Here is a 27,641-nt window from a genome sequence, read left to right on the forward strand (position 1 = left end):
ATTTCTGTATTTTTTTCGAAAATAACTAATCAAAATAGTTAAATCAGTCCCCATAGTAAAAGGCACATGCAACGTAATTCCATTAAAGTTCTATTTCCCCCATAAATAATCTAAATATTATTTTATATTAATAATTATATCATAAAAGCTCTAATCTAACAATTATACCAAATTTCCTAGCGTTAGAGCATTATGCACTCGTCTAAACTAGTTTCAATTAATTTTAATCTTTCCCTAAACATACAAAGTAAAGTAACTATTCCAAATTATGATGTGGAGGTACTAGTGACCACTTTGTCACACCGCGGAACTCTGAAACATCATGACGTTGCCGTTGTCTTTAATACTATCCCAATACAAACTTTACTTCAAGAATACTTTTTAGTCTCCTTGCGTTTTACTGACAGTGGCTCAAAACTGACAGGTTGAAAGACAACTCATTTCTTGCTTCAAAACAGGAGTTTTAATTCAATTAAACTAAATGAATTAAAAGACTTACTTGAGCGACAGCAGGTACTGACGTTTCAACTTCTCACTACAACGGACTAGAAAGCTACCTTTCTTCATCAGACGCAACAAGTTTTCGGCATCGGCTTTACTGATGGAACCATGATACCATCTACGCAAAAAGAAACAAGGAAGCTTGTTAACGTTTTACTATTAATAATAGACGACTCTCTTAAACAAATAATTTTCAACCCACGATTTTATAAAACGAACCTAGGCAATAGTGTAACAACCTCAACAAAACTGAGCAGTTGAGATGTATGCAGTAGTGTAGCTCTAATCACAGGTATGCTGCATTTCTCTAAAAATACTATCTAATAGATGCTCTTGCATGAATTTACTATGTATTATTAGCTGCAAATAAAACTATGTAAAATCATCAATTAAATGTATGAAAACATTTAGTATGTTTGATCATATTGAATTATAAAGAAATACTTGTTATGGACTTAATTGAAAAATTCGTGAATCAAATCATTGACAGTCGTATTCACTGAGAACAAGTTGAATGGACAATAAGTAATCATTTAACGTCTTAACTGTGGTGTCCGGGTGAAAGTCTGTTCATTGAATTATCGTATTTTTAAACTTATAATCTAAATTAAATCAATAAAATCATATTTTGTGTTGTTAAATAATTCGATATATAAATGATGCATGATTCATTAATAGTTCAAATATTCTACAAAAACGTATCAATATGTAATTCACCAATTATGAGGAAAATAATAAAAAATTCAATGAATGATAATATAGGACGGAAATGAAAGAAGTATCAATTTATAATTTTCTGACATGATTGCCTCCATGTTGAAGCAATTGTCTCAATGTTCGATCAACTAGAAAATCTCAATTTTATTGAATACTGTCCGCCCGCTTGAAGTTGTTGCCAGACTAAATCTTCGACCACAAGGAACTTCTTCATGGCTCTAAACAGATGAAAATCTGAAAATGCAATGTCTGTGCTGTATGGCGGATTCTCTAAAATTTCCTAACCGAATCTTTACAGTTTCCTAGTTGAAAGTGCGACGAATCTATTCTCAGTTGAGTCAAATCGTTTCTCTTTCCTCTTTTCCCCAGTTTGTACGTTAGTACTATGAAAATGTGTAACTAAGATAAACCAGTTTGTTAGGCATTACTCCTTTTGTTTCAGATTAAATCATGTTTTTAGGTAATTGTTACTAGTTTTATTAGTGTAGGAAGTTGAGAGTCTAGGGGCTAGATGCTCCTCAAACATTTCATCGTTGCCATTCGTTACTAAAATCACAAATTCAACCGCAAACGGATCGATGACGTTGTATGAGACTAGAATTTTCAAACTGATGCAGCACTTAAGCAAATGTTTCAGCATAAAAGCAATTATGTCGTTAAGTTATAAATTTATATTTTTATTTCCGTACTATATTAACATTAATTGTATACTTAATTATTACTCAAAATTTATAAATTTTTATTTAATTTTTGATATTCTTTAATTAACAACACCACATTTACCAAATAGTTATTATATATTCTTAAGGATTAAAAACAGCTGTATTGCTGAATGTGAGTGAATGGGACAAAGAACCTGCAAGAAAGTTTCAGCAAAACTTTGAGAATTGGACATTTGTTTCAGCAACGATTTTTTCATTATCTGTAGCTTCGTTTTTCATTTGGCACAATGAAGAATATTAAACAAATTACAAACAAAAAAATTTACTACATTTTGATATTTATTACGTTATGCAAATTCGCATTATAAAATATACGTGATAATGATAATTTAAATTATTTTTATAAATATTTTTTCTCGCCAGTAATCATTCATGAATCAAATAATAATTTCTTTAAATAATAAAATAATTTTAATTAATAATTAATTTATAATTTTTTTTCTTTACTTCATAAACTCGTTTATAAAGTTTATTATATTACAATCCTATTCTAAAACATGATTACAATATGTAATTTTTATTTCATTTTCTTACAAATATTATTGCAAATTCATTAATTACATATCCATATAGTTTGACTTCTAATTCAGATCTCTTTTATAAAATTTCTAAAGAGATAAATCGTTTTTGACTACTGATAGATCTCAATTTATTTTTATTTTCAGTCATGAGAAAAAATTTTCATCAGAAGTGACGGTACTGGCAAAGTGCAAAATAACTTTGAGAAGATAAACAAAATTTACATGCATTTAAAATAGTTTTAACTAAATATTGTAATGCTTCTAATATTCTGATCCTGAATGGCAAAGCTTGATGATAAATTTTGGTTTCATTAGATTACAAAGTCGGAACTAAGATTTTGCAATATGTTCAGAAAATAAGTTTGTCTGTTAGTCAAAAAAAAAAAAAAAAAAATCGTATGTTTATAGAAAATTTCGAATCTTTTCTTAAAAGAAATAATGACATTTTTGATTAAGATTAGAAGTATGTAATCATGACTAGTCACATGAAAACACACAACATTGTCTTCAATTAACGGATGCGAAATGAGCACAAATCGTGGGATAATAGCAATAATAAGTATCCTCGCATTTTTTTTAAAGAAGACAGAAGCAATTTCGTTTACCAAATTCATTTCATGACTCGAGGTCTTCCGTTATTATCTTATCGCAATTCTTCGCTCAGGCCAGCCTTGCCTGCAGGCATGGCTTTTAGAGTAAAAAGTATATTTTTGGTGGATGTACAGTGCAAAGTCCAACAAGCTCAGTAACAAATGACGATTATTTATTCGATAAGAAAACATGAAAATATGCGCAACACAGCAGAGCTGAAGGGTACTCAAGAACAACACTTTAAATAAACAGCAGCAAATTGCTATTAAACAACTTCAACAATTCAAATCTCTAAGGAAACATTCGTTGTAAATCGAAATTCCAAAGAGAGACTTCGCTCAAGCACTTGCTTAAGTTCAACTCTACTGCCGCCTAGTGGTTACTTTCTGCTTTTATCTAGGATTTTTATAGCTTCTGTGACAGAGCATAAGAAATCTTATCTTCGCCGCTAATCGAGGTATCGCCGAAATTTCAGTAGTTTCTGGAATTTTCACTTTTGCAGCAAGTCATCGCCAGAGCCGAGGTCACTGACCCAGCATCCATTAGGATCATTTGTAAAACTTTTTTCTTTATCATGAAACTAACTGCACAATTAAATAATATTACATATTCGCAAAAGAAATATAGAACAATTAAAAGAAATCTAGAGCTATTGAGTTTTTCAATTAAAATTAAATTTCTCAATACAGTCATAAAGTTCAAGAAAATCCGGAAATGTAGCAAAATTTTCCTCTGAGAACCAGGAAAAAGTAATAAAAATTATCTCCTCTAGTTCTTTTTAAAAGTAAATTCATGTTCCTTACTCCTGTTTCTTGAGGTATGTAGTGGGTTCCATTTCATCTTCGTTCTCAGGACCTTTGATATCCAGACACAAATGACGCCTCGGTCGCTTCGGGGCTCTGCTGAAGTCCAACCACAGATTATTTCTAGTAGCTGAAAAAATAACAGATATGAGAACAGTTATGAAATTTTCTAAGAGAAGACATAATAAAACAGACGCATTAAAAAAGATACATATTCTTAATAATATAAAATATCAGACTAGTACAAATAGAAAACTAAAGAGTGTGGAATTTTTTATATCACTGAGTTATTATTGCTCTTTATATTCAATATTGGACTGAGCCCTGTAGACAAATGATGAATTTAGACATTTTACAGCCCTATATAATGAGCATTCTGAAGTTCTCTTTTAATAAATTAGCGATTTTAGATTCAAATTGCAAAACATTCTTATCAAAATCGATATATTAATGGTTTATTAAATTCTTTTTCATTTTAATATTCTGTAAAAATGTAAATGTCCATTAATTTATTTATTTTGATTCTTTGTTCCACAACATCTACATTTATGTTCAATAATATTTAAACAGATGCTTGGTGCATATAAATATTATAAGAACTTAGTGAACATAATGAAATAGACAGGAAAAGGACTAATTATGCCTGACAAAGTATAAATATTATCATAAAGTTTTATAATTCTTAAAATTTGTATTATTTACAAATTGTTTTATTTGGCAACTACAGCTGACAAAATGTTTATTTGTACACTTAAATTTTTCAATATTATAGCAAAATAAAATAAGGTAACTAAGTTAAAATTGCAGAAATATATTCTAGTGAGGTAAAATAATAATAAAATATCAACAAAAAAAAAACAATCACATAAACTTTAGTTGATTAATGAATAAAACTTTATAAAAACTATACAAAAAGAGTATTTGTACACTTACTTAGTGAAAATTTTAAACATAATTATAATTATTTTATAGAAATTTAATACTTTGTATGCATTCCATTGGCTTTTACAATTGCTTCAAGACGTCATGGCATTGATTATATTATCTTTTTGGTGGTTTCTTGATCTATTTCTTCCCACGCTTCCATGAGTGCTTCTTTCAAACTATTTTTACTTGTAATATTTTTTTTACGGGCTTGAGCATCCAATAGCATCCACAAATTTTCAATTGGATTTATATCCGGGGATTGTGGTGGAGTTTCAAGGCGTCTTGGCGCATTATAAAGCAACCATGTTTTAGTAACTATCGCAGTGTGTTTTGGATCATTATCTTGTTGGAATAAGAAAGTGTCACCGATACCCAATTTTCTAGCACTATCTAATAAGTTATACCGCAACACATGAATGTAACCTAAAGCTGGCATTTTTGTGTCAATAAAGTGTAATTTTCCAACACCGCCATGAGCTACACAGCCCCAAACCATCACATTTCCTCCACCATGTTTCGGGGTCTGAAGTACATTTTTTTACTATCAAGGGCTGTTTTATTTTTTCGCCAGATTTTTCGGATACTAGGGGGTGAAAAAATTTCAACTTACTCTCATCTGAAAAAATAACCTTTTTCCAGAAATCCACCGGTTTGTCTTTGTATTTCATAGTAAATTCTAGACGTTTCTTTCTGTTTACTTCAGAGATCATTGGTTTTTTTTCTCGGAGTTCTGCCTTTTAAACCAGCACTATGTAACACATTTCTTATTGTTTGAGCGGTCACTCTAATGTTAGAAGATGCGAGAAGGTCATCTGCAATTTTCTGAGCAGAAATTTGTGGTTTTCTAATAGCTGCTTTAACAATACTTCGTTTATTTCTTGAAGTTAATTTACTCGGGCGTTCATTTTCAACGGTCCAGTATTTTTATATTTTCTTACGATGTAACCAATAGTTGTAAAGGGTAACTTAACCATCTTTTGAGTTTCGCGATAAGATTTTCGACTTTTATTAAGGTTGGGTAATAAAAGTCGAAGGTTGACTAAGGTAAGGTTTTAATATGAGTTCTCATGTCTAAAGAGACTTCTTTTGATTTCGTTGCCATTTCTCAACTTTTCTCTGCGAGTGACCTTCACTGTTAAAAAAGATAACCTTCAATGTTTAAAAAATACAAACTATCCAAAAAATTAACTATAATGTGAAAAATTACATGAAATGATAGTAATACTTACCGGAGATATAGGCGTACAAATAAACTTTTTGCAAGAAATTTTCCAAATTTGTTAGATTTAGATTTAGATTTTATTTTCAATTATTTCAAAATATTTTTTTCGTTTACATAGAAATGAACAACAAACTCACGCTCACACGTCGCAATGAATAAAATAGCTGCTTATATGTTTCTAAAACTTTAAAAAAAAGTGGTGTACAAATAATCATTTTGCCTACTGTATATTAATGAATTTTTAATCGATATTAATGAATTTTTAATCGATATATATGCCTGTGAGATCTTTCAGCCTAGTTACCATATACAGTAGTCTAGTCGGAAATCCTCCGCTGCTTGTAGGGGTCTACAGACATTGCAAATCACCAAACACTTCCCCACTTTCAATATGCGTACTTTTTATTTATTTAATTTAATATTTACATAAAATTTTCATTATTGACAAAATAAACAGGACAACATTGATCTGTAAGCGAATTTGAAAACATGAAAAAAGCCTCTAAGAACAACATGTTTAAATTTATTGATTTTGATCGATTGATTTTATTTGAATTCGAAAGTGGTACATTATCTTTATAAATCAAATGAAAGTTCAAAAGAAAATCGCCTGAAAATAATTTTAGAAAGAAGGGTAGGAGGGAAAGGGAAGAAAATACTTGAAAACTGGAGGCTTCAAGGATTATATATATATATATATATATATATATATATAATATAAGGAGATGCTCGGCCGAGAAGAGGAAACTTTTGAAATTTCAATTTCGATTTATTTTATCTCAGAGTTATAACTTGTACAAAGAAAAAGTGGTAAAAGATGCGTCCGTCTGCATCGCGACACAAAAGCAAAAGAGATACCAATTTTTCCCTTCAGTGACTTTACTATAAGGCTCTGAGAGGGATTTCTCTGATATGTGTAGTCTTAGGAAAGGGAATTTTAGGCATCTTTAAAAGAATGTTATAAGCGTTAAGGATTTTTATCTTTTCACTCGGAGAGTGAGAAAATGTTAAAATCATGAAGTTTCTAAAGCGTGTGTTAAAAGTAATTAAATAAAAAGTGTGATAGATTAGGAAATAAAAGAATATTTTAGAATGAATGTTAATACGATACGACTAAATTACGATAAAAATTAGGAAATTAATTAGGATTTAAATTAAATTAAAAGTTATCATTACCTACACATATAATTATATCATCGTCTTAGGCGACCAGCTTTTAAGCTCAGATTGACTTTTTTAGGCTGTTAAATGATCAATATGGAATGCAACTTTTTAAAATATCACCTTGTTATTTATTACGACAGAAAGACATGACTTTAAATGAATCAGTATACTATAAATTATTGTTGATGTAAATTAAGAAGTATATATTACGAAATAAAAATGGAAGTGAAAGTCCTACTTCGAAGTTAATATTCGAAGAAATCGGTTTTTTTTAAATACTTATTTTAACATTAGCAGAAGCATGTGATTGAGTGTTTTATGGATGAGTTTGAATTTTATCTTAACATTGAAAACAGATTATATATTAAATTATATTTCAAAAATTTATCAAAAGTAAAGAAAGATTGGAAAGGAAATTGATGCCACTAAACAGGTTTTTCTTTTTGGATTCTAAAATAATGTATAAAAAAACATTTTGGTGAAATAATAGTTTTGGAAGATATGAAAACCAATTTCCATTGGCAAGATATAGAAATTATTCGTATAGCGATTTATAAACTTATTTTACCGCTCGACTAAACTTTAATGCTCTTTTTTATAAATTTGATTTCTTTCCCATATTCTCTGTCTCTCTGACTGAATGGAATTTTGGTGATGGCGAGCACTCTCCCGAGAATTTCTAATAATATTTTGTATCTCCATAGTAACGAAGCTTGAATTAAATGCAACTTTAAAAACGTTTAATGAAGAATCTGATACGTTTGTATTACGATTTCATTGTTGCCATTAAACAATAAGTAGTAGCATTTTTGGATCACGTACGTTACCGTTTTATAAATATATATTACCATGATTGCTTTTCTTCAATTATTTTTGAATAATTTATCAACTAATTAAAATTTTTATATATACATTTCAGATTTGAAAAAATTAGTAAAAATTTTTATTAAATTTTAAAGTTTTTAATTTTTATTAAAAATATAAGCTTAAAATCTAATTTTTAAGTTATTCTTTTTTTACATTTCTTATATTCGTTTTTAAAGACTTTTCTACCAATCTAAAAATAAAAAAATGTGCAATGCAAGATTAAGTTATCATATAAAATTTTAAGAATTAATGTTTATCTAATGTATCTTCATGATTTACAAAAATTCGATAATTTAGCATAAAGCTTTCGAAGTTAATTTAGGTTCTATTTTGATGCAATATCAGAACTAATTTCTAGAACATTCCTCATTTTTTAACCGAGGTGAGATAACGAGGATGAAGCTTTTAGACTGCACTTCCCTTTTCTGAAATTATCCCTCCCCCCCCCCCCAAAAAAAAAGAAATAAAAAAGAAACAATATCTACAAAATATGTATTTCGAAATAGCTATTTCAAAGATAAAAAAAAAATTGTTTTTAAAAAACGAAGAAAATTGAAGAATGGCTAAATTAATTTCTAATTTGGCAGTAGTAATATTTCTTTTTTTTATGCCTCGCGTATTTAGTTGTGAAAAATTCATAAAATATTACGAATGATCCAAATCAGATGCATGTAACATTAAGCGAAGTTAAATAAGAAGAAAATGTGTTGTGCAAATGGATTGTAGCCAAGAATTTTATAAAACACCATTTCAATTGTCATTCTTATTGTAGATTTACCACAAACACTGTTTTCATTTTTCTTTGTTTCCCATCTTTATAATTTATTATATTGATGCTTTGTAAACATGGCCATGACTGGTTTTTGTTAAAAAGCAATCCTGAAAGGGTAGTCAGTATCTGGGACATCCAAATATTTGAATAATGAAACGAAGGATACGAGAGAAATTTTTTTTATGCTCATTTATCCTCTACAGAAACAGAATTATTCAAGAGTTAATGACTATTGTGGTTATAACAATTTTTTTCATATCTCCAGAAAATCCATTTTTCTTGAATTCTGAAAAAGCTCCATAGTTTCTTCCTTTTTTTTTTAAACACCATTATTGCTTTTTCTTTGATATATATTTTTATTCCAATTCCTTTTATTATCTATACGGAAAATAATTTGATAAATCTTTCGTTATGTCATGAAGGGTGTTACAAAAACGAAGTTAGAGAAAGTACAACAACCATTTAGAGGAGTAAACTGTTCTACCTTTCTATAAAAGAAAAGTAGAAAACCAACAGAGTTTAACTTATTCATTAATCACTGGTTTCAAAACAAATTTTAAGACGTTCTAATAGTGATAATTTTTTCCTTTCTCAAAATAAAAATTAATTAGCAAAAAATTAATCAACAAAAAAGTAGTATACTTTTTAAGTAGTATACTACTTAATAATTAAAATGGTTAAATCTAATAATTAAAATGGTTAAAAGTAGTATACTTTTTAACCATTTTAATTATACATTAGGAGTGGTATTACCTTTTCCTTACAATTAGATGATAAACCCTCTATCACCACAGCCTTCTTCTATTTTTTTACTTTATAAAATGGTTTGAATTTTATTTGTTTCAGTATCTTTTACATTCTGCATTTTTTTAAAAATGAGTGATTGGTTAATTGACAGTTATCAGTTATATTAGTAATTTTATGGTAATCTGATTACATTAAAATCAGAAAGATTGATTTTAGAAACGGACCTCATAATTTTCGGCCATGGTCAGATGGTCAGGAGGACACAACTGAAAGATTGTTCTTTTGAAGAATAAATTTTTGAAAAAAAAAAGAATAATAAACTTTTATTTTGAATCAAATTCTCTATATTTTTCAATGTAGTAATCATATTGCACACATGTTTTATTGGATGAAGTGAAAGTGAAAACACTGGAAGGTGGGCTGTAAAGTTTTTCATATAATTTTATATCGGAAAGAATTATTAGAAGTACTGCTTACTGTGTCAGTTTAATCATTGATGCTTTTATCGAAATTTTCAAAAGACTGGTAAAATTAAAAAAAAAAAAATCTTTTTAATATAGAATTTAATATTTTCTTTCAATCAAAAATCACTACCACTGTCTAAAGGTTCCAATCGACTTTATAAAAAAATATTCACTTTCAATGGTATAAATTTTTTAAGAATTATACGAGAGACACGGGGAATTACGAGACATGATTCAAATAAAATTCTGCCGTGGCCTTAATCTCAGGCACGCTTAACCTGCCAGGTTCAAAAACCCAGGTGTATATCCGAGTTATCGGACCGAAATTTAAAAATAAGTTCATCCCATAATAATATCGCTTAACTTCAAAACGAGATGTTCATCTTAATAAACGGAGTCTGACATGTTTTATGTAACAATCACGGTTCTTTTAACTGCTTACCTGAATTTGAATCGAGGTTGCAGCGCTTCATATCTTCCCTGGAAACCCTGGGTTGTTGGAAGGTTGTTTCAGTATCGAAGCCAAATTCGTTTTCTCGCTTCTTTAGTTCGAAAGCAGTATTCGTCCCTTTAAAAGTTAAAGAAAAAAAGTCATCAAATATCTTTTACAAATGATGTTTAGATGTTTGGAAACAGATCGCAAGCTATAAAGTACTTTTAAACACTTTACTTTTTTATTTTCTTTACTATCTAATAAGATGACACCTTCTATTTTGGGAATATTTTCTAATTTTGATTCAAATGGAAATCCATTGAATACTTGACTTATCTATGCATTCGAAGTAATTTTAATATTGAATTATAATTGTTACGAATGGTTTATTGTTTGCTTACAACTATCAAAATTTGATAAATCGATGAGCGCATGGTTAAGCTGTTAATCCTATAATGAATGCATTTCAAAAATGTTGCTTCTATGACACTTATATACAGAATTTTTTTAATGGCAATTAGAAATCGTTTGTAAAATTTATGGAATATTCATAATGTCTTTTATTCTGATCAAACTTCAGTTTATTTAATAATTTTATTGTACTAGTATAATTACCATATTAGTTCACTTAGTAATTACTTTTGCTAATTCTTAGGTCTATATAAGTTTTCAAACTTCGTAGAATTCGAAACTTTTATGATCAGCTACATATTTTTTATTGCATTAGGCTTGTATTGCCATTTACTGTTATTATGAGGAATATCTGAAATATTCGTTATGTTACGTTTTATGTTCCATTAACACAAAGGTCCATAAGTAAGATATTATATTTTTTAATTTCGAACTTTTATTGATATTTGAGATGCTAAAAATCAGAGGGAGCAACCATAATTTTTATCAAACAGTGCTAAGTATCTTAATGGAAATAGAAAACATGTTTTTAATCAAAATCAAAATATGCCAAAAGAAATTAGCTGCCCTACATTTGATACAATTGTCAAATGGACACCTTCAGTATTTGTAAAATATGATAGCTCAGTTTATCGGTAATTGTGTCTTGTTCCACAGAAAATTTCACCACCTCATTTAGCACACTGCATACGGGTCACGAAATTTCTCGTTTCTAGCAGGCCGAACGTTGTAACCGGGCCACGAGATCTCATTTTCACGTTTTTTTTCGGCTAAATCGATGCATAACCAACCAGAAGCAAATATTTAACACATTAAAGACCGCAAAGAAATCTATAAGACATACGCCTGGGACGGCACATTTTTGGTTAACTGTATGTTCTAAAATCATCATAAGTTTGTTATTTATGAAGCAATAACAGAAGGGACACGCAACACGAGAAAACTAATGAGTAGTCCGAACAGATGGGACGCGAAACACAAGAAAATTCGTGAGCGGTCTTAAATGTCTTAAAACAAGATACTGCTGCAAATACTGTTATACAAGGGATATGCTTTACCAAATGTCCCACTCTAAAGCATTATTCAAGTCTGTGAAATAAATAATAGTTAAAATGTAAAAAATCTTATATAATTGGTACATGTATAAAATATATAGTAATTTTTCAGAATACTTAAATATAATACCAAATTCAAATTAAAAATGTGCATATATGCATCATATTGCTTGTCAAGCATGCTTCTAGAGCCTTCAAAAATTTCTGGGCCCTGGGAGCTTGTTAAGCCCGCAGAGCACCGTATGCAATATGTTAATATGGGAACAGAGTCGGTATTCGCAGACGTGGATCCCATTTGGAAACAATAGTAGTTAGCCGCCCTGGTTTCCAATAAACTTACACAGATTCCCTTCGTGCTTTTTTTTACATTTTTTTTTCAAATTAATAAAGGAAATTAAAAAATAATAATAGCGGACAAGAAATAAAAGTAATGTGGATTGAAAATTTCTTTAATATTTATAATTTTTGAAAATGAGGCCAAATATTTTCAATCTATTCTATGCTTAGGTTTTTTTTAAAAAAAATTATTTGTAATGTAATCTGCCTATGAAGAATTTTCACTTCTTCTATTAATGGTGAAAAACCAAATTCGAACAAAAAATAGTTAAGAAATTTAATTTACTAGAACCCAAGATCAGGATATAATTAAATAGACTGTATGCATTATTTTTTTCCAGATAAAGTTCGAACGAACCATTTTTTTTTTTTTAATTTTAAGACTTTGAACTGAGAAAAAACTTTTGTTTTCTTAAATTTTTAATAGTTTTGATCCTTTTGTAATAGGGACCAGGCCAAATGTCTGACCTATTTTACCTTAGTTATGTAACAAAACTGAACTAAAGATTGCACTTTGATGCAAAATCAAATTGATACTAATTGGTCCAATCCCAACAGGTTAGATAAACTTGTCGTAGACGTTTAAAAATTTGATAAAAATGTTCAAATTTCGAGAAAAAGCATACCAAATCTCACCATCTATTATGGCATTTTTTAGCTATTGTGTTTAAATAAACACACATAATTAAAAAAAAATTTCGCAACAGCGAAGTTGGAATGTGAATTCATCAAAATACCGAGATCGAGTTTTTTTATGTGTACAATATATCTCTTTGTACACTTCGAGAAACAACTTCGTAACATTTTTAATGTACTGCATGAACTGAATAAAAATTTCCTGATAGACGCTTAGAGAATAATAAGAGGGGAAAAATTCTCATACAGACAATCATTCTTGGCAAGGGGTGCTGATAATTTCGAGATTAAGGTCACAACCCTTAACGAGATTTCCCTCCCTCCAGTACATTCTTCCATCCCGGAAATCGAACACGTCCCTTTATTTTGTTCATGATTGGAATAGAAGGAAAGCAACAATGGAAGGTTCAGAATACTTAGGAAAATCGATATTTTTTGTTCCATTTTGCGTAATTATGGAATAACGTGCAAAATACCAATTTTCTGATGCCGTGCCGAAAGTATGGTGAAAGGTAAATCAGACGTAAAAAGTGTCTGGCTTTAACGATGCCATTTGGTGTCATTACTGCTTTTGAGTAAAAGCTAAAATAATTTTTACATTCTGGCATCGAATGGATACATCGTTAATGATTGATTGTGTCTGGACATCATGCCTCTCCTAAAGTGAAGACAGAAGATGTTCGTCACTATGAAGTCATGCTGGATTAGGTTAACACTAGATTTACCATGAGTTGGCATATAACTATTTTTACCAAATAGGGTCGAAATGATCCCTTTCGGAATTTAATTAGAAAAAATATAAATTGTCCTATCTATTATGAAGTTAAAGTATGGATATTCTACTTTTTCTGGAAAACGGTATTCGTTATTACAGTTTTTAATAGCTTTCTAATAGTTCTTCACACAAATGTGCTTAGATGCGAGGATTAACTATCAAAATAATTTAATGCATCCTAATTAATGACTTAATCATAACACTCACCTAAAGGGGATTCAAGATTAACGTTTCTCCTTTCGTTTTTTGAAGACTGAGAAGAAAATGGAATGTTTACCATATCACAATCATTGTTCATGACTGTTGTGCTTGTACCTAAGTGGAGGATAAATGAAAAAAAAATTATTCATAATCAAATAAATTGAGAGATTCGTCAAATATTTTTTTACCACAAAAGTAATCATTAAGAAAATTTTCCAAGTTTTTAAAAATTCATATAATTCTTAAAAAATAGATCTCATGTTATCGAAATAAAGTTTGAAATAAGTAGGTTGAATTGACTTTTAGAATAATTAAAATATTAAAAAAGGAATTAAAATTTTTTAAGAATTTAATTTTGTCAATTTTCTAATAAAACTTGAAAATAAAAAAATAAATAAAAAACAATTCTCTGAACAATATATAATGTATCGACGAGTCGTTCAATGATTTGAAAAAAAATTATTTCAATTGATTTCTATATTCGTTTAGGCAAAAATGTGTTGAGCGATTTAAAGCGTTATCGCTTTGTTGCAGTAATTTGGATCTTGAATTTAAATATTTGTCCAATAAACTTGTTTTCTGCGTCTTTTGGTGGACCATTTGAAGCTAAGACAGCTCTGATGCTCACAATTAACAAGAGGATGAATGGAACCAATCTATTGAAAGTTTCATAACTCCTTACTTTTACCATTAGACATTATGATGTAGAAAGAGTACCATATGAAGGTGTATGCCTGAATTTGTTTGAAGATTAATTGATTGAAATGGGAAAAGAATGGGATTTTTGGCAACAAAAGCCGTTATCCCCAATGTCAAAAGACGCTGTTTGAAGAACGAAAAGTAATTTTCATAATATCGTTTGCAGAATTCCTCTGAGAACAAAACAACTTCAATGTTCTAGTTTAATACGAGGTACAAGATCCAAATCTTGCAAAAAGTTAAGCCAAATGGAAAACAAGGGCCAAGCAATCCCGTATAAGAAAGCATCTCTTGATAAGAAAGCATTTAATAAAATGGCAGGTCACAGAAAGCAGAAATTGAGGACCAGAAGCCGGCTCGTTTATACTTAGATACAATGGAATGCTAAACAATAGAATCAAACTATAGATCAAAAAGATAAATATAAAAAATAAGAAAAATAAAAATAAAATTAGAATATAATACACAAAAATATAAAGAATAGTAACAGTATAAACATAAAATATTTCGAAACATGAGAAAAGCATAAGGATATCTATAGTTACTGATGGCTAATCATTACCCAAAGTTCAGTACAAGACAAAAAGACACATTCTTGCATGCAAATTTCTGCCACTGCAACTTCACAATCTCGATATTAGGAATAGTATATATTATCGATCGTCGAATCTAATTATACCACAAATAATATTACGAAAATCGTTAGGAATAGTATATATTATCGATCGTCGAATCTAATTATACCACAAATAATATTACGAAAATCGTTAGGAATAGTATATATTATCGATCGTCGAATCTAATTATACCACAAATAATATTACGAAAATCGTTAGGAATAGTATATATTATCGATCGTCGAATCTAATTATACCACAAATAATATTACGAAAATCGTTAGGAATAGTATATATTATCGATCGTCGAATCTAATTATACCACAAATAATATTACGAAAATCGTTAGGAATAGTATATATTATCGATCGTCGAATCTAATTATACCACAAATAATATTACGAAAATCGTTAGGAATAGTATATATTATCGATCGTCGAATCTAATTATACCCCAAATAATATTACGAAAATCCATAAAGCGGGTTATGATAATCCAGCAAGCTAGATAAAGGAAAAAGGTGAATTTCTTTCACGAATATTCCAGAAAATATGTAATGCTGGTAACTAAAGCACAACCAAGATTACACAAAAACAGCATTTGTAGACAATAGTAACACAAGCAAACAAAAAGTTATTAATTAAATAATAGTAACAATCCTAAAAGTAGCACTCGCGTCTATAATTCACCAGCTCGCAGTATGAATTATATTTTAAAGAGCGATTAACTCGTTTGAGCACCTCGTGTATGTGCAGTTTTCCGACTTAGCGAAGCGTCATATAAAATTCGTCAAAAGAATGTCTAGATCTTTGACCTAATAGAGATAGAACTATATCTTTCATTTTCCAGAATTATTTTTGTCGCCAAATTTATTGATAACATAGAGGACTGTCATCGTGATATTTATTACGAATCTGTAAATTTCTCTTTCCTACTATAAGACTAATATGGCAGAAAAACAGGATTACAGATTCTTAATAATGAAACATTTATGCTTGCTGTTTTATAATTAAGAGGATTAGGAATTCATTAGGGACAGCTTAGTTCGTCTAAAGACACAATACGAAATCAGCAGGCTAAGATTATATCAAAAAAGAGTTCTAATCTTAATCTAACTCCCTCTAACAAATGGGTTCGTCCATTCAAATTCAATCACATATTCTGGTTATAATACGCAATAAAATGTTTTCAAGTTATGCAGCAATGATGCACTGTACCAGTGTGCAGCTCATTTTGAGGTAACAACTGGCTATGAGAAAAAAATGCATCGCTATAGATATCGCACCACTCAAATGAAATAGAAAAATGATTTAATCCCAAAGATGGCGGAACAACTCCGTGGTATATGTTGCCAAACTGTACGAGAACAGAATGCCGCTGAAAATTCATCAGAATACCAACCAACGGCCCACTAAAGAATTCTATACTCTCATATTCTCCTTTATCTCTATTAATGATAAATAGTAATATGGTGTGTGTGCGTGTTTGTTGGTGACTGACTATAGTCAGACCGCAACAAATTGGCACATATATATCTTGGAGGTTGGGAATGTACACCTCGAAGCGACTTTTTGAAATTTTAATTAATTACCAAATATACCTTAGAAAAATGTACATCTCGAAGCAAGTTTTTGAAATTTTAATTAATTAACTGATATACCTTGGAGATTTAGAATATGCAACTCGAAGCAATTTTTAAAAATTAAGTTGAATTTTGACGTTTTTCCACGATAACTTTTGAAAATATTGTAGCACAAAATAAAAGTTGCATCATTTCAAAATTGAAAGATACAAATTTAATACTCGTGCATAATTTTTTCTTTAATTTTTGACAATTTTTAGAAGTATTTTTTGTTTCATTTCAAATAATTAATTACTTTGTAATCCTAAAATACAAACTGTTTTCATTGTTTCATCCAATATTCAAATCGCATGACTTTTTTCCATTGTTGAAAGCTAAGCTGGAATGATTCTATTTAATATTTGTGTAGTTTGCAAAACAAATAAAACAAATGGGAAATTGCAAAAAAAAATAGATGAACCGGACATTTACGTTTTTAATAGCGTCAGGATAACATAGAAATGCCCTCCGTAAAAAAAAAAAAAAAAAAAAAAGTTTATTAACAGACTATATGCAATTAAAATAATACGGCTTTAATCTTTGACAATTTGATGAAATCAAGAACATGAAGTTATAGCTGAACGACTTTTAATTTCAATTAAATATAGTCAGCTGGTAGCCATAATCGACTAACTATTGATGATTGAATACAGTTTGAACACAATTGAACACAACACAAAAACATTTTTGTTAATAACGAATACTTTATCAAGTTACTCACTGACATATGCAAGACTTGTGTTCTCTTGCACTGTATGATTTGGCATGGTGGATGGCACAGAGTTATCAATGAAGCAGCAAGTGTCGACGGAAGACGTGCTCGTTTTGGCTTGAAGACAGTCGTTGAGGTTCTTTTTGGCCTCGTCCGCAACGTCCAACTTCTTGAATTCGACGGATGGAGAAAATGTCTTGGACTTGTCCTCGCCAGCATTATTGGTGGGAGGCAAACAGGCTTCGATGGGAGAATCGGCATTTCTGTTCACAGTAAACACAGTTTCATTTTTCAGAAGGGCTTTAAGTTTTGGATTTGTTTGATTAAAATTAAAAAAATGAGTATGGACTCCTTGATTTTTCTTCTGTTACCTCGAATTTTAAAAATCCTTTACTTTTTAAATGAAACTAATTAATTAAACTTGTTCTTACACCTTATTAGCTGCATTAATTTAGTGAAGTTTTCCAACTTTTGTGATATTGCAGCAAATAAAAGTACTATTTTAAATTATTTTACACAACGAACATACAATATTTTGATTGGTTAATTATGCACACACTGGCAAAATTATTTGGTAGTAATACTTTAATGGCTATTTTTTCGGTTTTGATTTATTAGTTTTATCTTTTAACCCCAGACAGGGTTCTTGAGCTAATGGCAAAAAATAATGGAACCATTACAGAAATGCAAACATTTTAAGTACGACGAAATCTTACTTTGTTCCTTTCCCACACACCCAGGGTGTGAAGAGCTTTTTGAGATGCAACGCTGGACTGCGAGGCGAGCGTCGGGTCGAGTCTGTGCTGGACCGAGAAGAAGCGGGAGATGGACGCTGGGAGAGGCTGGGCTCCGGACTGCACAGCCGTCGGCTTGTCTCCAGAATTTCCGCCGGATCTTCATCTGCGTCCGCTGGACTGGCCGTGGTGTCGAAGGCCGTCTCGTACAATTGACGGATAGCCATTTGCAGTCTTAAGGGGTGGTTAGTAACTCTATGCCTAAAGGGATAAAAACAATAATAAAAATCTTAGTAAATTATGTTTATAATTAATTAAAATAGTAGAATATACAGGATGTTCAAGCTTACCGGGATTTAATTAGCTTACTTCTAAACCGTCATAGATAACTGTATATTTCCAGTTGGAGAAATGCGAGATAAAGATTTATATTTTTATATTGTTTGAGTCAATCAGTAGACTTTTGAAAAAATTATGATGTCTAAATTTTTATACAGATTTCTGATTCTATTAAACTATTTTTATTAAATATTTTTGACAATTTAATAATTTAAACAAAATAGTTCCACTTTTCTGCAGCAAAGTAATGAAGTTTTAAACCTCATTATTTTGGATAATATTTGATAATTTCAATGATTGTCTTAAAGAAAATCCGCCAATCAAAGCATTGTAATACCTCGAAGTGGCCATTTCTTAAATAATCTAATTAAAGGCTTCATGATTCGGTTAATTTTGATCCCAGAAACGCAGAACTGTTTTTTGTTTAAAATGTTATTGCGTCAAGAATATTTTATTAAATATATCTATAACTGAGAAACTGTATAAAATTTAAATTTCATATTCGTTTCAACGGTATATTTGCAGATTCAAACAACATAAAATGTAATTCTTAAGTTCATTTTCAGGATTTTTACTTTAAAAATATATGGCCCTCTGTATGTTAGAAAATGATATGCGTATTTATATATTTAGAATAATAAAGAAAACCAATGGCCGTACTTTGCCAGCCATTTCTTTAGACCCATCGTAGGCTACGTAGTAAACATCCCTCATCTAGACCATGCCGTTATGTGTTTCGAGTCGGGTTGGTGTTTTTACTTTTTCTCTTCAGATGGAATGGAATAGATTTAATATTGAAACTAGAATGTTCTATATATGAAGTTCATTTTGATGAATCGAAACCTATTGTAATCTTTGTATTTCAATCAATTTTTCTGTTACATTTCTTTTTGAATTAAAATATAAGTATACTAAGAATATGTGAAGAGATATAAATAGGAAATGAACAATAATTGTTGAGAAGTCCTTCAATTCAGTATAATTCTTTCCAAAAAAGTACCGAAAATTCCAGCTTTATGCAGAAAAGAACGTCGGAAATCGCTATTTTGTAATTTAGAGAATTAAGAAGCCAGATTATATTTAATTCAACATCAAATTTAGGACAAGAGTGAAAAATTCGCAAATTAAATGAATATTTGGAACAAAATGCAAACTAAAAACAAAGGAACGAAAATCCAAAATAATGTAATAATGATAAATTTCTTCCTGGAAATCAATATAATTTGAAACTGGATTTACAAGCAAGTACCGGAATTAAAACTGAATAGCAAAGAAAAAGATATTTTTCTGTTTAACAAGTTAGTGTAATTCATTTTTCTTTTACCCTCCGATACACTAATTCTAATCAGTGTAAGCATATTTTTAAGCATTATAATAAAAAATATGCATGCTTGTTACTTTAAGAATAATTTCGTAACGATAAAAAGTTTGCTTTAGAATTCCATGAGAAAAATCATTTTCATTTTATTTTGTAGCGAAGAATTAACCTTAAAATATTAAAGTTTCTTACAACTTTATAAAGTGGGCTTTTAAAGCATTCAGTTCACATTTTTATTTTTATTTTCATACTTATTATTTGCAATCGCTTATTGTTTATTCTTTTTCCTACATTGCATGTGATTATGTTTTATGCATACTTTTTAAGCCAGTAATACCTTAATATTCCACAACCTATATTGATAAATACGTTAAATGGTTGATAAAATGACGCCATTTTTTAAAAATATACTTAAAAGTCAAAATGTGTTAATATAAATTGTTGAAAAGCAACAAATATTTATCAAAGTGTTCTAATAATAGGTTTAAAGAACATGAAATAAAAAGATTAGAAGGAAATAAACATACAATGCAAAAAATTAACTTTTTAGCTTTTTTGCCTTTTCTATTTAATTAGGACTAAATAGCACCCTTTGTTTTGAGAATGGGTGATATTATTGATTTAAGAAAGGACAAGCTTTTTATGGATTGCACACATTTTTTATATCTGAAATAAATGCCTTAAAATATCAATTTAAAAATATGCTAATTTATGACAAACAAACACGACAGCAAAATGATTAATTTCAAATAATTAGTTGTCATTTTTTTTTCATTATTGGTAAAATTTTTTCGCCATTGCAATATTTGCGAAATAAAAAGTTAATTTAAATAAATATCATTAAAACCAGTATTTCTATAATTTTTTTCTACATGCGACTTTTTTTAAACAACTGAAAATCCATTCCATTTGTTATAGAAAAGATTCTAAAAAGGCATATAAAAAATAAAAAATTCCTCGATTTTGCATTTACTAAAAATGAGAGAAAAAAAAAGAGTTTAGTAATTATATTTGGAAAAGTTCGAAACAGTCTAACAAGCGCTGTCAATATGTTCCAGGTTCTAATTGAGCGTCTATTATAAACTGCAAGTCAGTTTAAAAGCAATACTTCTCAGGTATTCAGTAGGAAAGCCAACCATTCAATGTTGACAAGAAATCAGTAGAAAGGGTTACGAATCCGAAGTTAAATAATACTGTTGATTAGAAAGCAGTAGAAAGAGTTGTGAATCTGAAGCTAAATAATACTGAAAAAGCAATCTAGTAACTTATAATTACAAAATCAAATTTTTATCTACAAACTTATTACATCCTCTTTAAAATAATGACACTATTTTGAATTTATTATTTTTTTATAAATGCTAACTTGTTGGTTTAAGTTTAGAGATTAATCTTAATTTTCATTGCTTTTTACAGATAGAAAATTCAGTTTCTTTCGTTTCAGAGAACGTATTGTGCCTTTGTTTTTTACATATCGAACGACTACAATATGCAAATGCGAGGATATATGGTAGAGGTCAAAAATCATTATAAGGAATAGCTAAAAATAGAATGTACGGAATAGGCGGATGAAGAAGATACCATTTTCCGTTGGAATAAAAGAATTTCTCAATCGTTTTTATATCGGCTCGAAATTTCTTAATTTTATGAATGAAAATATCTAAAGAAAATCTTTAAGGAGAGGATTATCATTTGAGAATATAATAAATCAAATACAGATTGAAGATATAGAACGACTATAAGGAATTGCAAAGTTATGATAATATTCCTAGACATAGGCATGTTTTTTTTTTTTAAAAAAAATAGATATTAAATGATTTTGATTTTTTTAGAAATACATTAAGAATGATATATTTAATTTTGATTTTAATGAAATGGTTATTTTCTAGTAGTATACATGTTCAACGATATTGTTATGATATTCTTCACGATATTGTGTAGTATTCAGAATATAGAACAATATCGAACAATAACTTGTGTTAATAGAATTAGATTATAGCAAAATACAAAAAATGGCATTTTTTAACTACTGTACCACATAAAGGTTAAACTAAATACAGAATCCAACGCAATAAGACATCAAATAAACGCGATAACTTTTAATTAATTTTCAATTTCTTAAAATAAAATTTTATCATGATTACAAACCACTTATGAAAATCTTGGTCTATCTTATTAAGTCTCAACTGGCACTTAAAAAAGTTTTAGATCCAGTCAAATATTAGTTTAACACCGCAACAGCTAAACAGGAAAAACCAACTTCGCAAGAGCTAAACAGGAAAGCCAACCCAACAGGACTTAATGGAAGTACTTAAGAGAGAGGCATAAAACCGGAACAAGGAAGCCAAGTAATTCAATCACCTGTCATCACGAATCCAAAATTTCCATCCGCAAACTTCAAGGTGAAAGTCACCGCCATGGGATCCTTCTCAGAATGCTATCGATCTTGGCCGGGAATCGATGTGATGACGATTCTTATCTGCTGGGGATGAGAGCATATTTTGCCGTTTTGAGTGAGTTCAGAGTTCAGTTGTGCAAGTATCAAGTGTCAGGACAGATGACAGCAAGGAGCGAGTCATTAGACTGACTGGGAACTAACTGCCTGCGGACATCGGGAAACGATGGAACATAATCTTACAGCATATGCGAGCGAAGATAGGAGGGTTACTGCAATTGGCAGGTTCATCGCTCTTTTTGGTGGAGATGTCCGCAGGAAAATGTAAAGATCTAGAAAGGGTTTTTTGTAAACTTTTCCTATTTTTGGTGGCCCCCAAATTTTTTTTGTGATGCCATTTTTCACTGAAGAAAGCTTGACACTTCCTAGTATATATTCGCATAAACAAATATTAATATATTAAGTAAATTAAACCTTAAACTGTGTCGGGCCACACAAAAGCGAGATCTGGTAGTACGAAGTTGATTTGCGAAATCTTGAAACAAATTCTGCGCAACAAAATAATTTATTGCATTCCGCAGTATATAGCATTACATCAATAAATGCATTAAATATTTAAGGAATACATGAGAAGAATAAATAATTAATTTTTTTATAAAATTAACAATTTAATAACAAAATGAATTTTTAATAAATAAAAGTTCTTCATAAACGTGCAAAATACAGCCTAATAGGCGAATTATTTTAACACCTAATTTATTTCGCACATGTTTTATAGAAAATTTGTTAATTATATCACCATAATTTTGTATTTTGTTGAATTCAGATCTGATAGATTGAGGCCTACGGATATAAATCGTTATATATATCGTTTTTGTTATGAAATTTAAAACGCCTAATTTGTCTAGGATAGTGGATACGACATGTGCGAAAATCATTTGATAATATTCAAATCTATAGCTAAATGAAGACTTTTTTTTTTTTGAAGAATCAGTCGGCGGTGCAGGGCCCTCAAAAATTTATCCACATGGATGGCTAAATTGATTTCAACTAAAATTTATTAAATATCTAATTCTGGTATTATTCTGGTACACGTACTTGATTTCATACATCTCGGTTGTTGTGTTTTTGAGTTATGACATTTACAAATAACATGATTACAAAATTGATTACATGATTACAAAAATAATTTTTTTTGAACTCAAAAGTGATCAAAAACTGAAAATCCATAAAAATCTAAAATACATTTTTTTGGACGATAATAGTATTTCTTTGTACAGTTCGTGTATAAATAAATTTTAAAAAAATCTTAATTTTTAAATTAATCGTAAATGTTTAAACTCAATTTTTTTCAACTTCTATTAATGGTGCGTAGAGCTCTTAATAGAAGTAGCAGACTGTATGCCTAGTTCTGCTACTGAACCGAGTAGAGAGTTAATAGCATTCGAGCGTCAGTCCCCTTAAGCGTGGCTTAATTGGCCTAATTGAGAGCGATTTGTTCAATGAACCAGAGGCTTGTGCTTCTATCCTCACGAGATTATTTATTATAACCTCATTCCTTAAACCTTGAAAAGAACCATCAAACTCATGCAACAGCCACCATATTGCACTCACCAGCTGTCTATGTATAATCCTTGAAAAGATGGTCAACAAGCATTCAATATATTATTCTGAAATCAACAAATTTTTTAGTTTCTTTCAAAGCTGGTTTAGACAGGGATGTTCTGCAACTGATAACATGCTCGCTTTGGAGACAGAAATTCGAAATGCATACATTCGCTGTTAACATATCGTGACCATCTTTTTCGATATAGAGAAAGCTTATTATAGCGCTTAACAGTTTGGCATTCCTCATAATCTATGACTTCGTCATGATCTTAATCTACGAGGTAATTTATTTATATTCATTCAGAATTAGTTAAAAAGAAAATTTAGAGTCAAAATTGGAGACATATTACCAGTGCGTTTAATTAAAAAAAAAGAAAAAAGAATTACCTCAGAGTTGTGCTCTTGGTGTAAGATCCATGATATTTTAAATATCACATCTTGGCATTTATATTAACAATTTTGCACATTAAAATTTCTTTACTTTGCTGGATTTACGTAACTGTGTTAATCGGTGAAATCAATTTTAATCTGTTTCACCTCTTGAATGGCTAGAATAAAATATGTTCCTTAGTCCCTATAAATATTTTTTTAAAAATTTTTCCTCCCTTAATAGGGCGGAATGAAGGTAAATCTTTTAACTTTAAAAGGTTAATTCTGGAATCTATTATTACACAAAAACTAGTCTTATGCAATCTTAAAATTAATAAAAAATATTAAATTTTCCGTGACACCAATTCCATTTCCATAGAATTATTTCTAGGATTTTGAATCAATTTTTCAAAGTTAGTTTAAACTCCATTTGCAACAATTCTTTCACAAATAATATACTATTATTTTTATTTGTCTATATATGTTATTATTTTTATTTATTTTTTCAGACATATTCACTCATGCTTTTATTACAAATCATCTTATAACACACTTCCATAGATATTTACCATTAAACACTGGCTTTAAAAGATTTAAACACTTTTAAAAGCAATGTTTGACCTAAGTAGGTCTCGTGTTTTCATATTTCATCACTTTTAAATCTGAATGCATTCAGATATCATATCATATCACTCACTCGCACACACATACAAACACACACACAAAAACCCCTATTTTTTATTTTTTATTTTTAGTTCATGAATAAGATTTTATTTCACGTGATAAATTGTCACGTTTTTTTTTTTTTTTTTTTTTTTTTTTTACATTTTTATCATTATTATTTTTTATCTTTATACTTTAAAGGAATGGCGTCATTGCAATATTGTTTTTAGCAATTTATTAAAAATGATTCAGCAGGTATTTCATTTTGACTTTACCTTTCCTAATTGCAGATTTTGGTCCCTTTTATTTAATGTCTAGAATTCAGGCATTTTTTCCCTTTTGTTAATCATATTATCAAGGCACAAAATCCAAATGTTAGATTTCGAATATTTGATTAATTCTTTGACTACTAACGGCACATAAATGTCTCTTCTTTAGCTAAAATTCAAAGTCAAAGAATTAAATAGTATAAAAGACAGGAATATCAAGATTTTAAAAATAGAATGGAATGCTGTTCATAATATCTGTACTAAACCAAAAATATTTCCACAATAAATAAACAATAAACAAACATAACCAAAAATAGGTTCAAAATATTTGTTTCTTTACAAGCGCCTTGGCATACTGCCAAAACACATATTGATTCTAGATCATGAAAATTACTACGTATTATATGAATTTTGTAATTAATGATATGAATTTTTTATGGCATTAAGCATTAAGAAATCTTAATATTTAATTATTAATCTGTAAATCCTATTATTATATAAAATGAGAAGTAAAGGAATTATAAAATATCTGAAATTGGAAAAGCCTTTTATATTGTTTTCTCTTAACATTAATATTTCTTAAGTTACAATTTAAAAAGTAAGAATGAATTTAGGAACTCTACGTTTCTCCTGTGACCAATTCTACGTGGCCAAATTTATGAGTAGAAATTTCAAACAATTTTTACGTATATATGCTAAACATTGAGACTAAATATGTCATAAATTTTAGATTACTAATTAATTATTAATAATTAGAACTGATAATCCTAAAATCTCTTGTAAATTTGAATATAAGAACTCGAAAATTGTTTGATGTAAAATCATGTGTGTTTACTTTTCTGATTTTCATGTAACCCAACATCGGTAAAAACACGGGTACAGCGATTAGTCATTATATAAATTCATAAATTCCAATATATTTGGAACTGGACTGGCAGACGATAAAAAAATTAATAATTTCATACTTTGTCATTCTCGAAATAATGAGTTCAACATAAGCAATCAATCTTTTTACAAAGCGAATTTTTTCTTTCTATGTGGCAACAAAAAAGACATAGAATATGCATATAAATTACCGTGGTCTCTTCAACAGCATATATTGAAGATAGAAATAGAATATATTTTGTAACTTTATTTAAAGATTATTATTTGTTTTATTAAATAGTTTCTCTAAAATTTCGAAACTCTATAAGTATGTATAGAAAATAAAAGGTTATTTTTGCTACAAAACATAACAATGAACTATGGACATAGCGATTACTAACGATATGTTCGAAAATACAAGAAATAGCAGCATTACTCGTAGCATCGCTTAAAAGCAAATAAGCATATAACAACATTAATTTCGTAAAACTAAGTATGCCTATTAAGAGCAGCCTGTAGCATATTTCGAACATAATTGCCATTACTTAGGACAAATGTTTCCTTTCCCATCGTACTGCGAAAATAATTCTACTCGGGAAATGTAATTTAAAGGCAGCAGAGTACGCTTAATTTTCCTTAGTAAATATATTATTCACAAACAAGCTCGGCGAAATGAGCTAGAAAATTCCCCATAAATGTTAGGATTCAGTTGTTTTATTTTCGGCTGAAGCATTAATTTTTTTTAAGATCTTATGTAATTTTGAAAAGTATTCTTTTCCTTCATAATTTAATGCTTTTGTTGTTTTATAGCAGTTGCAATGCATTTTGAATTTATTTATTTATTTTCTTTCATCTCGTTTCTTTTTAATCATTCATTGCTCAATTGGATTTTCTTTCCGTTATCTTGAAAATTGAAAGTTATTACGCTGCAACATAAATTTTGTTCGTTTTAGAAATCTTCTCATCAGTTGCATTTTAAATTTTCTTTTCTTTTATCATTATGACATATCTGTGCTTTAAATTAGAAATAAATAGTTTAGAATAGCTTAAGGATTTTGATAAAATGTGAAAAACTCAGATAATTGCCAGAAACACAACAAGCAATAATTTTTCACATGATGATATTTCTAAAAATTTAGTTATAATGTTTTCCTTTTTAAGGTATCCGACTAGGTAGAAAACATGAATTTGAATGAAAATTCGCATTTTTATTTTTTTTGCAGTTTCAAAAAATAGTGCCAGTGGTACCTTTATTTTGTCTCTATGTCCATTAAAAGACTATTAACATGCAAGTGATGCTTTTTTATAAGCATTAGATAAAAACTTTAAATGCATTTTGTGAAGAATGAGTTTTTTTAATAATTTTACTGACATATCATGAAAAAGAATCAAGTTATTTTAATGAAATTTATAGTTAATACACTTTATATTATGTTGAATGTAATGAGCCACGGGCTTGATGCTGAATGCTCTAGAAGTAGACTTTTAATAGAAATGTTGTTAAAAAAAATTCTAAAATGTTATAGATAATTTCATATATTGCATACAAAAATTTTATTTTTGAATATAAT

General features: G+C 29.2%; 1 protein-coding gene across 2 annotated transcripts in view; it reads right to left on the reverse strand.

Annotated features, from left to right (window-relative positions):
* LOC129969545 (uncharacterized) overlaps positions 1–27,641 on the reverse strand; it is a 51,234-nt gene that overhangs the window by 7,362 nt on the left and 16,231 nt on the right. Inside the window, exons 1-7 of one of the 2 annotated variants that reach the window (XM_056084164.1) lie at positions 22,264–22,508; positions 18,231–18,509; positions 17,524–17,777; positions 13,872–13,979; positions 10,461–10,586; positions 3,856–3,985; positions 500–619 (exon numbers count right to left, since the gene is read on the reverse strand). In XM_056084164.1, the coding sequence (XP_055940139.1) occupies positions 500–619; positions 3,856–3,985; positions 10,461–10,586; positions 13,872–13,979; positions 17,524–17,777; positions 18,231–18,475 (983 nt within the window). In that variant the 5' untranslated portion in view covers positions 18,476–18,509; positions 22,264–22,508. Of the gene's footprint in view, positions 1–499; positions 620–3,855; positions 3,986–10,460; positions 10,587–13,871; positions 13,980–17,523; positions 17,778–18,230; positions 18,510–22,263; positions 22,509–27,641 lie in introns of those variants that run through there. The other variant, XM_056084163.1, reaches the window with a different exon arrangement.

Source organism: Argiope bruennichi, chromosome 5, assembly GCF_947563725.1.
Source record: "Argiope bruennichi chromosome 5, qqArgBrue1.1, whole genome shotgun sequence".
NCBI classification, from domain to species: domain Eukaryota; kingdom Metazoa; phylum Arthropoda; class Arachnida; order Araneae; family Araneidae; genus Argiope; species Argiope bruennichi.